The sequence below is a fragment of the Palaemon carinicauda genome, chromosome 25, assembly GCF_036898095.1.
Source record: "Palaemon carinicauda isolate YSFRI2023 chromosome 25, ASM3689809v2, whole genome shotgun sequence".
In the NCBI taxonomy this organism is placed as follows: Eukaryota; Metazoa; Arthropoda; class Malacostraca; order Decapoda; family Palaemonidae; genus Palaemon; species Palaemon carinicauda.
The window spans coordinates 89,453,534-89,466,445 of NC_090749.1; the positions used below are offsets into that span (position 1 = coordinate 89,453,534).

At 38.8% G+C, this 12,912-nt stretch overlaps 1 protein-coding gene across 1 annotated transcript; it reads left to right on the forward strand.

Moving 5' to 3' along the window:
* The first annotated feature begins 11,541 nt into the window (after window positions 1-11,541).
* Window positions 11,542-12,426, forward strand: LOC137619142 (uncharacterized). Its single transcript, XM_068349328.1, has one exon. It carries the CDS (start codon window positions 11,542-11,544, stop codon window positions 12,424-12,426), a length of 885 nt encoding a protein of 294 aa, XP_068205429.1.
* Window positions 12,427-12,912: the final 486 nt, after the last annotated feature.

Consider the following 12,912-nt stretch of genomic DNA (forward strand, 5'->3'; position numbering starts at 1 on the left):
CCTGAACTTGAGAATCCTGAGTGGAGACTAAAACTGGCATCCTTAACTGATCTCACCTGCCACCTGAATGCACTAAAATTGAAGAGCAGCTGCAATGCAAAGGGGAGTCACAGCATTTCAAAACAAGATCAAATTACTTTTCATACCGGGCAGACAATTTGTGCATTTTCCAAACCTTAGGAAAGCCTCACTTGGCAATCCAGAAATGTTGCAAATATTCCGCTATGTCACTTTCATGAATGCATTGAGGAATTTGAAGAGGAGTTTAAGAAAATGAAGAACTAGGACTTATTCAATATTTATGTTTCAACCGGAAATTTTATACCCGTTAAACTTTGCCCCGATCATTTTTCAGTGGGTTCAGATCGTTGAGCTGTAGGCTAAATAAAACGCCGAAGATGATTTTAAAATCAGGTGAGGAAAATTTCTGGCATACTGTCCCTGATATAAACGGCTCAGTTTTGAAGTCGACTTTGCCTAAAGGGATGTGCTATTTTGTGTGCGCATACTCTACATTTTCAATTATAAATATTGCGAAAAGGAAACAGAAATAGTCACTAATAAACATTTGGATAACGCAACAAAAATAGCCGGGAAAAGTTACAAGCACAGCTTGGAGAAAGTGAAGAAACAGCTTGGTCAATTCAACATTATATGAAGGTACCATATTCATTTCAACTTTTATATTGGTAAAGCCAAAAATGTTAATATTATTCATTTAATAACAAGGCTGGTTACTTGTTTTATTTTAAACATATGTGTCTTTGGGAACCCACAACAAAATTGACTTTCACTCCTACCCACACGCACACACACACACACACACACACACACACACACACACATATATATATATATATATATATATATATATATATATATATATATATATATATATATATATGGCTTATGTGGCTTGCACTCTGAGTATATCCTAAACTTTTGGCTCTCCTGATGAAATTAGTATATACCACTGGTATAGAGGAATCTGCCGCCTCTCAAGACCTTTGAACTTTTTCAGCTTAATTTTATGATTAATCTCTTGTAATGTTTTGCTATATGGTATATATTTGTATTATACAATTTATCAAATATGTTATATAAAATCATTTTGGTTTTGTTTGGAGAATAACATACAATAATTATAATTATATCTCAATATGTCCTTGTTCCTCCAAGATACAATTAACTAAAGTTAAGCTTTGCAGGTTGACAAATCTTTTGTTTCAGAGCTTAGAGGTTTTTAAAAACATTAATATTGTTATTTTTATTATTACATTATATTGATGTTATTCATCTCCTACACTTTACATATTCAGATGCACAATGAATAACAGATGAATTATCAAGTGATTCTGCAGTGAAGTCTAAGTCTCAATACTCGTGAGTCTATTTAGTCTACGATTTCATTAACAGAGAGAAAAGTAATAATCAAATTAATGATAATTTCCTAATATGTTTATTGGTGTTAATATCCGAATCATGTTGAGAAGCTCTGGGTTTTGTTGGCTTTAACCCTGGATAGGTACGCTCCTCGGACACCCCTTTAAGGGTATACTCAGACGTGAACGACCCCGACGTAAAAAAAAATTCTTGAAAAATCAGTTTTTGCAGTAACCTCCTTTTTTCTTTTGCCAAAAAAAACTTCAATGAATGCTTAAAACAACTGTAAAGATAAATACTACTCATCTGCAGAAAAACTATTTATTATAAATATTTTAAAAAATTAAGTAGAAAAAAAAAGACCTGACATAAAAATTCATAAAAAAAAGTTTATACATATATACACAAATCCTTTTAGGAATTGATTCTTGAATGTTTAGGACACATCTTGATGTATTTTGGATGAAGTCAGACCCATGGAGGTGAAGATCTGAAATGAGAAAAAAAGGGTAACTTTTTTTGGCAAAAAAAATTTGTCCAAATTTCATGAATTTTTTGGGGTACCCAAATGAAATAGGAAGTGGCTAATTTTTTTAGGGAATAAACATATGTTATCCTATAATAGAAATATGTAAAAAAATCTTCATTATTTTGTATTAGGGGCCATATCTAAAGGTAATTTTTTGAGTACTTAGAAATTTCGTAAAAAAATACATATATTTAATATATAATATGATATTTATGCAGGTAAAAATATACCAAAATATCACAAATTCTATAGGGAACAAGAATATATATAGATAGGGCAGCTTACGCTTCGGATATGTCAACAAAATGGCCGCCAACCACACTGACTCAGACTCCCTAATCTGCCACTTGAAATGTAGGAAGGATATGTCAATTTCAAGGTGTTATTTACTAATCTAATTATTATTGGATATGCATAAAAATTGTATGGTGGGTTGCTGGATAATTGTCGATTATTTTACGACTATAAAATTAAAATTCTGACCCAAAAAATTTTTTTTGAAGGAAATAAAATCGAAAAAAAAAAAATGTAAAACAATATAATATTTTAGCTAAAAAAATTTGATGATATTCAATCAAAAAAAAAAGTAAACAAAATTTTCCGACAAATAAACATCTAGAGGAATCATTACTCTGTGATAGTTCCTTAGTACGTAGTAATTTTGAAAGAATTGGGAAAAACGAAAAAATGGCAATCACCGGAAAATCGAACACATACCTATATATACGCCATATCTGGCTAAAAAAAGATAGGCATGGGTAGCCAGATCATCTAGAAACACTTTCCAACACTATAAAAATATAAGTTTTGCGACACTACTTGCCAATTCCTTACGGTAACATGACTAAGCAAAAAAATGCAAAACAAATAAAAAGGGGCACTCGCGGAAAAATGCCCAACATTCTAATATACGGCATTTCAGAAAAAAAAAATTCAGCCACGTGCTAGGCAAACCATCAAGGCACATTTTCCGACAAATAAACATCTAAATGAATAATTACTCTGTGATAGTTTCTTAGTACTTAGTAATTTTGAAAGAAATGGGAAAAAACGAAAAAATGGCAATCACAGGAAAATCGAACACATACCTATATATACGCCATATCTGGCTAAAAAAAGAAGATAGGCATGGGTAGCCAGATCATCTAGAAACACTTTCCAACACTATAAAATTATAAGTTTTGCGACACTACTTGCCAATTCCTTACGGTAACATGACTAAGCAAAAAAATGCAAAACAAATAAAAAGGGGCACTCGTGGAAAAATGGCCATTCTAATATACGGCATTTCAGAAAAAAAAAATTTCAGCCACGTGCTAGGCAAACCATCAAGGCACATTTTCCGACAAATAAACATATAAATGAAATATTACTCTGTGATAGTTCCTTAGTACGTAGTAATTTTGAAGGAAATGGGAAAAAACGAAAAAAAGGAAAATCACAGGAAAATCGAACACATACTTATATATACGCCATATCTGGCTAAAAAAAAAAAAATAGGCATGGGTAGCCAGATCATCTAGAAACACTTTCCAACACTATATAAACATAAGTTTTGCGACACTACTTGCCAATTCCTTACGGTAACATGACTAAGCAAAAAAATGCAAAACAAATAAAAAGGGGCACTCGCGGAAAAATGCCCAACATTCTAATATACGGCATCTCAGATAAAAAAAAAAAGACATGCACGTGTTAGCCCAACCATCAAGGCACACTTTCTAACACATAAACATGAAAAAAAAAATCAATAATATACGGCAATTCCTTACTACGTAGTAATTTTTTACAAATATTGAAAAAAAACAGAAATTGGCAACCGCAGTTAAATACCCAATATACCAATAACTACGTCGTATCTGACAAAAACAAAGTCATGCATGGGTAGCCAGATCATCTAGACACACTTTCCAACACTAAACAAGCAAAAGTTTTACGACCTATTTGGCAATATCTTACGGAAAAATGACTTGGCAAAAAAATGAAAAAAAATGAAAAAGGGACACTCGCGGTAAAATGCCCGACATTCTAATATACGGCATCTCAGATAAAAAAAAAGACATGCACGTGTTAGCCCAACCATCAAGGCACACTTTCTAACACATAAACATGAAAAAAAAAAATGAATAATATACGGCAATTCCTTACTACGTAGTAATTTTTACAAATATTGAAAAAAAACAGAAATTGGTAACCGCAGTTAAATACCCAATATACCAATAACTACGTCGTATCTGACAAAAACAAAGTCATGCATGGGTAGCCAGATCATCTAGACACACTTTCCAACACTAAACAAGCAAAAGTTTTACGACCTATTTGGCAATATCTTACGGAAAAATGACTTGGCAAAAAAATGAAAAAAAATGAAAAAGGGGCACTCGCGGTAAAATGGTCCTCGTGGTGATGAACGACATTTTAACTAAAAAAAAAATCATGCACATGGTAGCCAAACAATCCACCAAGACTTTCCACAACTGATAACCTATACAAGTTGCACCATTCTACGACAATTTCATAATACGTAATAACTTTGATAATTATGCAAACTACCTTAGAAGGGTAAACTCGGTCGCGCTCGACCCCGACGCGTCTCAGAAATCGGGGAAGGAGTACAGCTACAGCAATGCACATCTGGACACTACTAGAGCGTGTAGGGGAGACACCTCCTGCAGGTCGATCACCCACAAATTCAGTCACGGGGGTGAGTCACGTGAGAAAAACCTGTTTTTTTTTGACGCTCGGGGTCGCAAACGACCCATCGTACCTATCCAGGGTTAAGAAGGTTATGAACAAGGGCCTACGTTGTCTTGCTAACTTCCCTTAATATAAATGAATCAAAATAGATATTTTTGATTGCATATAGAATAAAGTTTCCAAAGACGTATAGTTTTCATTCTCTCAAATCTCCACAAAAAGAAAAAAAAAATCTGACAGAATTGCAATGTAAAGAAAATGACGTCACCTGTTTGACTTTGGAGAAACTTTGCTCAGAGGAGTGAGTCTAGATCTAATAATCAATATGGACTAATAATATACTTGAATAGAATTTAGCAACGTTTTTATTTAGGTATTACATGATTTAAGATCAGATATATATTACAATACAAAAATTTAAGAAAAGCATTACATACAATTAGGGTTTAAGAGTTTATGTCACTAGGTAGGCCTATATGAGAGCCTAGTCTTCTTCAAAGGGAAAGGCCTGTGCCAACAAGAAGTGTTGGCTTTAATACAATCATCATCATTTGTCTACTCTTAAATAGAATATGCAATTTAACATAGGTTATATCTTTAGAAGGGAAACAGACCATTAGGTCTCTTCCCCTAAAACTTTTAGGAACAATGGTGAGAAGCTACGCTTCCACCTGCCTAACATTGTATCTTCATACAATGAATAGGGAAACGGAGTTTCATAATATTTCTTTGGTTAATCTTATTGTCAACTAATAAATTAAAAGGATCATAATGAATACAGGGATCTTCGCTGTCTAAAATTTTGTTTAAAGGCCGCTCATGAATGGCAGAGCCAAGAGACAGTGACATTGCCCATTCAAGCAGCACAAATGCCTTGAGACAAGGGCGTTACCAACAGGCCACCACAATTGTTCATTTGGAACAATTAGAAATTACAGAAAATCTTTTTTACCGATATTTAGTTTTCTGTAATGAATATGAAGTATTGTTTTCCCAATTAATGTTAGATTTACCCCTTCTTCTAAATTAGCATTCATCATCATCATCGTCAGCTGAAGTCGACGAGAGAGAGAGAGAGAGAGAGAGAGAGAGAGAGAGAGAGAGAGAGAGAGATAATTCTTTCTCAAATTGAAACCATAATAAAGAGCGACGCCAGAATAAGACTGAATCACTAAATGGTCTCATTATTCTAACAAAGGAAAATGGATGCAGCTGTTAATTTAAGCAATGCATATAAAAAGTAATGAATATATTGGCATAAAAATATAGTCTTACTTTTAGATACCATATTTTTGATATTGGAATATTTTTGGACAAATTTGGTCTCCATTTGGGATATATAAATTTTGATTTTCCCGGAACAAAACAGGTATTTAAAGGAAGGGAACAAACAAACATTCATGATAGAAACATACAATTTCATCACATTTTTTCTCATGCTAAAGAAGAGCACTCAGGCCTACAAATTTCACCTCAAATAGTCAATGGTTTAATTGTCACAGAATAATTAAGGCCTTTAATCAAGCCCAGCCTAATTAGTGTGCTGCAACAGTTATGACCCTGATCTACACGAAACTCCAATTACTGGACCAACTCTAAATCCTGCTCCAATTTCATGACCCTAGTTAGGCCTACCATATTCCTAATCTCTGTTCGTCCTCCACAAAGGTCGCTAGTTTTCCCTGAGCATCTCTCTCTCTCTCTCTCTCTCTCTCTCTCTCTCTCTCTCTCTCTCTCTCTCTCTCTCTCTCTCTCACCACACCCATTTCATTTCTGTCTGAGGTCAATGAAGGGTGTGATGGAAAACATGTGTTTGCGTGTATGTGTGTAGATTGCCTTACCTTGTGTAAGACACAGGCTCTTGTGTTGGCAGCCTGTAAGAGAATGTTATTAGAATTAGGTAAATCAAATTTGTAAGGAGAAAATTACGACGTGAATATGGTTAGAGTATTTTACGGTAATGCTAGAGGGGGTAATTTAAACAATGAGATTATATGTTACTTTACAGGTTAATGGTTTAAATTGCGTTAGAATTAGATAGCCAAAGCTAATGATGTAAGGCCAAAAAGTAGTGGTAGTTTCGAGTGAGCTGCTTGTCCTCATTCGGCAGCCTGGAATTTGGTTCCCAGGTGGGGGTAATGGTAAGATACCAAGCATCCCACGGGCTGGAATAATGCCCGTATAACTGAATGAGGGACAGGTCCCTCTCGCTACCACTAAGCAGAACAATAGGGGAAAAAAGGGAGAGGTTGACTGGCATGACAATGGAGAAAAGGCCCCGGTAGGGAGACTCCTCTTATGGTCCACGAAAAGGAAATTTTTTGATAGACAGAGTCCATAGAGTAAGAGAGAAAGTATTATAGCAGTGAGTCCCAGGGAAGTAGGAGATCGTGGGAATGAATGAAAAGCGATTTAGTCGGAGGCAGAAGAAGGGCGTAAACTATCCCGAGGAAAAGTTAAGCGGTAGAGAGATCAATAGAGAGTACTAGCTGAGGGGGGAGGGGGCTAGCAATAATTTAAAAGATAGAGTTAGCAATTAAAACAAGAAAAAATTTTGGTTGCTTAACTATAAAGAGAAAGGAAAGGTTGGGTTTTGAAAGAGATGTGTTCTGTAATAGAAATATCTAAGACCGAATTAAGTGTGTGCGATTTCCGCGCGGAAAAATTGGCGGGTCGCCGTGAACATGAGGGAAATTTACGTGGGAGATAGTATGGAATGCTCTAGAATCAAAGATGGTGAGAAATATTACGCTGTAGCGTGAGGCGAAGTGGAGAGAGGAAGAGGGGGAGGGAGTACGGAGGGGGAGTGCATGGGAGGGGGTCTGGAGGCGACGGGAGTTACAAGACGTGTGTAAGACCAGGTGGCCAAAGGCTCGGACAATAGTACGAGAGCAAACAGTGATATTACGCTGTAGTGCGGAGGGGAGGGAAGGGGGAGGGGGAAGAAGGGAGGGAATGCACATGGCTATTGTCGAGAGGCGACTAAAGTTAATATGAATATGAATTTTTACGTTAATTTTAAGGGGAAGAGAGGGGGAAAAAGGGAAGGGGAAGGAGGGAGGATGATGATGATGATGTAGATTGCCATGCCTATAGCATGACAGGGGATTGGCATCTGTAAAGGGGAGAACTCTAGAGGAGTAAGAATTTGTATTATTAATGGAGAGGTTGGGTTAAAAAGGTAAAAAGAATGGAGAGGTTGGGTTTAAAAAGTCAGGAACAGGAAAAAGGATGCAGGATGTGGGATTAAAGAGGGATTTGACAAGACATGGAAAGGGGTAGAAAGTAACCCGAAAAAGGGGACTCCTTTTTAGGTCCACGAAAGAAAGGTTTTAGTTAGAGAAAAAGTATTGATAGCAGCAAGTCCCAGTAAGTAGGAGAGACTGGGAGAGGAGAGAAGGATTTTCAGTAGGAGATTATAGGAGTAGGTCTAAGCAAAGAGGCTTATCCCTGCTCTGTCGTTGGAATTGGAAAGAGCACACATGATGAGGTTAAAAGGATTAGGAGAATTATGTGTGCAGGGAGTAGGGGAGGAAGAAATGAGGTAGGAAAAACAAGAGCTGTTTCTTTAAGAGAACACGGCCAAGTAATAACGATTCTCCATTTAGGAATTAGGAATTAGGAAGGATAGAGAGGTTATGTATGCTGTAAGCAGGGGAGGCTTATCCCTGCTCTGTGGCTGGAAACTGGAGTTGTTGCAGGAGTTGCAGGAAGGTAGAGGTCGAGGATAAGGAAAGGACTCTAGTAAGGATCTGGAAGGTGATAGGTATGAGATCTTGCAAGGTGAGAGACTTAATTTATTGAGCCAAGGTTTGGGAAGGGAATGAGGATGAGGGTCGTTGCTGGTCCTTATGAGGAGCAGTTGAAGGTCGGTGCTGATCCTTATGAGGAACAGTTGCTGGTCGGTTCTGGTCCTTATGAGGAGCAGTTGCAGGTCGGTGCTGGTCCTTATGAGGAGCAGTTGCAGGTCGTTGCTGGTCCGTATTAGGAGCAGTTGCAGGTGCAGGCACAGGAACAGTAACTGGCTGACGCGGTCTTCTCTGGCGAGGAATTCTCTGTTCTTTAGGTGGTTGGATTGGAGCTGGTTTCTTTAGGTTTGGAGAGGATGTATTCTTCATAGCTGCTATCCTCTTGAGACGTTCTGGGCAGTGCTTATTCCAAGCATGGTGTGGCCTGGAACAATTAGGGCACTCAGTTGTGGTGTGTCGTCCTTCTTTGTGGGCCTTAATGAACACTTCTGTGCAATGTCGCTGGCTGCAGACACCACAGATGATGGGGCCTCTGCATTCTTCTTTATGATGTCCAAAGCGTTGGCATCTATAACATCAAAGGGGCTCAGGTGTGTATTCTTCAATGGGGAAAGTTCCCCAGACTCCTAAGTCCAGTTTGGAGGGAACTGGACCTATAAAGGTGGCAATGAGACATCAAACTGGAACGTCATCTTTGCTTGTGCAGCAAACAGCACAGTCAATGGTGCTGCACGACGTTACAATGGAGATAGGCATCGACACAGGATACCTGGTTATGACAGCTTTCTTCCCGATAAAAGCAGGATCCAGCAGTGTTAAAGTGGGGTTTTTCTGAAGGAATCTGGCTGTCTCAACGTCCTTGGGGTAGATGATAAGATCACCTTTTCTGTTAGGTCTTGCAGTGAGCTGCATGCCTGTCTTAGCAATCATGGCAGCAACAGAGGCATAGGAGAGCTCATTGTCCATTTGTGAAAGCTGAAACTTTGGCAGAGGCTTCTTTGGCTGCGTAGCTTGGATGTTATCTGCAACGGCAGTGGCTTCTTGCAGGAGTGTTTGAAGGCAATCTGTGCAGTTGCAGTCCGTGGCTTGTGGCCCCTTGTTCGGTCTCCATGGCTTTGGAGGACTTGGGCACGAGAGTTGACTGCTGTTGCACACGACTGCTGAGGAGTTGAAGGGACAGACAAGGATGAGTCTGTGCTCTCAGTCCTTGGAGTCACATTTGGCGATGATGGGGCTGGTACTGGCACTGGTGAAGAGTTTTCTGGAATCTTCCTTTTCTTGGGAAGGGGGTTAGTCCCTTCCTTGGCAGCTGCTTTCGCTTTCATTTCATTGTTGAACTTGTTAAGTTTGAAGGAGGCATCTCTGCAACCCCTACATTTACATCTGATATGGTGATTAAACACATCTTGGTCTATGGTTTCAGTGGTGTGTCTGGCGATGAGGTTAAGCAAGTAAGCACGGCGCTGCTGGTATGACACACAATTATCACAGTCACAGGCTAGGTCGTTGAAGTAGTCATCTCAATGTGTGTTGGCTTTTGAATAATATTTCCATCCCGAATCTCCAAGAATAGAAACGGACATTCTAGCGAAACTCTACGGGGATTTCAGTGAAATTTTCACACCGAGAGCTTGTCCAGGTGATGAACCTTGTGGATGTTCCCGATGAGAGTTTAGAGTTGTCGACGATCTCGAGTCCGAAACGAAACTGGGGGGAGGAGAGGCAGCAGGAGAGTCGGGAGACTTTTAGATACCAACAGGTGACATAAAATTTTATAATCTCAATTTTATGGTAATATTTTATCAATGTATTATATTATGATGTTTTCTTATGAGAAATCATAATGTTTGATCTTTTGATGTTATTCTATTTTGATTTTAGAAAAAGATAGTCATTATCAGTTATTGAATCTATATAATTACTGTACCCATTCTCGAAGGAAAATTTCTCCAACCTTGTCGGGAATTTTGAACTGATCATTCGAAAGTCCCGCCATTTAACTCCACAAACGTTACGTTAAATTGAGGGAAGGCTGGAAGATCTTGCGGGCGTTCCGACGAATGACTATGGTCCAATACGCGACAGTATTGGGGCCTAAAATTTAACCACCTGGTGGGGAAAGAGCGGGTGTTAAAGAAATTAAGTATTTGTAATTTATGAATCACGAATGTAATATCATGTTACTATACTACGATGAAAATGTCTTATGTATATGTTTAGAGCCAAAGACTCCCTAATTTAGTGAATTACAGCAAATTATGGCCTTTAGGCAAATCATTAAGCTCCCCCTTGTATCTAAAGTAAGACTTTAACAGTTTCTCAGTCTTGTGGTAGATAAAGACGCTTTAACAATCCCCGTATAACTTAATAATGTAAGAATTCACCCCCTTCTACCAAGGACACTTTAGTTAGCGCGGGAAATCGTAGTTTTCTTCGAAGCTGCGAGAGCTACGGTTGTTATCTTTGCCTAATATCCCCGAACAAGTAAGTTGTCTTCTATTGTTACGTCTCTGCTCCTTGTATAACCAGGTCGGTTTCCCCATAGTTTTTTGTAAGTGTGATGTGAATTTGTATCTGTATATATTTCAGTTATCCCAGTGATTGGGGATCATATTCATCCACTAAAATACGGTAGAAAACCTTGGTATGTGGTCTACCAAGGTATTTTGTTAAAATGGGGTGTATTTTGTTCTCTTTTTAAGTCCGAGCCCGTGTAATTGTTTCAGGTGAGATATTTCATTTATTAAGTAGTGTAAATGTTTTAGCATGTTATTCCCTTATCAAATAACTATTTTTGTAATAAAATTGTAAAGTGTAGCCGTATTTTATTCGATTCCTGGACGGTTTTGGGAGGCTTACCTCTTCAAGGTCTTGTTATCGGCCCTAACCATCGGGCCTAGAACTAATCATATAAAAGTCGAAGTGAAAATCACGACAACTGGTCCTTCGAACCGGATAACAAGTGCCTTCCAGAGCTAGAAAGGAATTCAGTAAAATATGAGCTTTTATGGTAACCCTAATAGGAGAGAGAGGGAGTGACGTAACAATTAAGGTCCTCAGCCTCCTGATGTGCAATCGACCACGTGTCTCTCTGGTTTTTTAGTGCCCTCATCTTTGTAACTTAAACCCAATTCGTTTCCTAGTTTGCCAAACTCTCCCGAAGTTAAAGTAAAGTTAGTCAAAATGGGGGTTGCCACGATCGTGCACATCAAGGCGTCGATGGGCCAAATAGTCAACTTGCTAAGTGAAAAACAACGCGCATTAATTGAGACATACTCTGAGTCCGTTTACCAGAATCTGGTCACAGAATTGCAGGAAGAGGTCAGACAGCTGAGAGAGCTATACAAAAATCAGTATGTCAAACTAGAACCTAGTTTGGAAGCCCGAATCAGGCACACGTTGGGTGAAGCTACGCGAGCTTCTACCCTTCTATACAATCGTATTGATAGAGTGAAAAGCACTCCAACGAGGAATGTTGCCCTACCCAAGTTGAAACCGCTGCCTCTCCCCACGTTTGAAGGGGAAGTGCAGGAATACGCTTCGTACCGTGAGCTCTTTACGATACATGTAGATCGAAGAGCCGATTTAGATGATGTATCTAAATTTACATATTTGTTGGGGACATTAGGCAAGGAGCCGCTTAGAATAGTGAAATCTTTAAGTGTAACCGCCGCGAACTATAAAATAGCGTTAGATCTTCTAGATAAACAGTATGGCAATGTACATCAGACACTCGTGATTTTGCACCAAAAATTAGCTAACATCTTTGTGCCGTCACTAGATCCTGTAGAGCTCAAAAGGTTCTGTTTCGAGTTAACAATCATAATTGAACAAAGTAAAAGGCTAAGTAAAGATGATATAGGCCCGGGCATGGTCATGAGCCTCATAAACCAAAAACTATCAGAGGGAAAGCTCTACAGAAAAGTGGTCGAGCATCTAAGAAAATGTGATTACACGTTAGACGTGTTCTTTGAAGCAATAGATTTCATTATAAGAATGCTCGAAGACGATGCATTGCAAAGAGGCGATAGACTTCAGCATGATAAAAGACCAGAGAGCAGTGTATGAGCGAAATCCAAACCCGTCCACAATAATTCTTGCCCATTTTGTAGCGAATGGCACCCGCCTCACGGATGTCGCCAAATAACTGACGTGGCTGCTAGATGTCGCATTTTACTTAAAAGGGGCCTCTGTTTTCAATTGTACAAAGTCTGGTCATCTCAAACTCTTGCAAAAATTGTAATGCCAACCACCACACTGCACTTTGCGATGATTACAATGCGGGAAAACGACCGCAATCGATCCCAAGTAGTAGCAATACTCAGTCAACAACATCCCGCCCCGTAGTGGATGCGATGCCTCAACAGCACGAAACTGCCCCCCATCCATCCAAGGCTAAAGTGGAATCTAAACCATGCAAAAGCGCAAAGATCGCACAGAAGTCCGATGTGGACCTCCCATGCACCCTCTTGCCAACGGCTATGGCCGAAATCCATCAGAAACAAAGTAACAAGCGAGTCCGCCTATTCCTCGACTCAGGAAGCCAAAGTAGAT

What these genes read in the sequence shown, in the direction of transcription:
- LOC137619142 (XM_068349328.1), top strand. Translation starts at nt 11,542, where the DNA reads ATGGGGGTTGCCACGATCGTGCACATCAAGGCGTCGATGGGCCAAATA.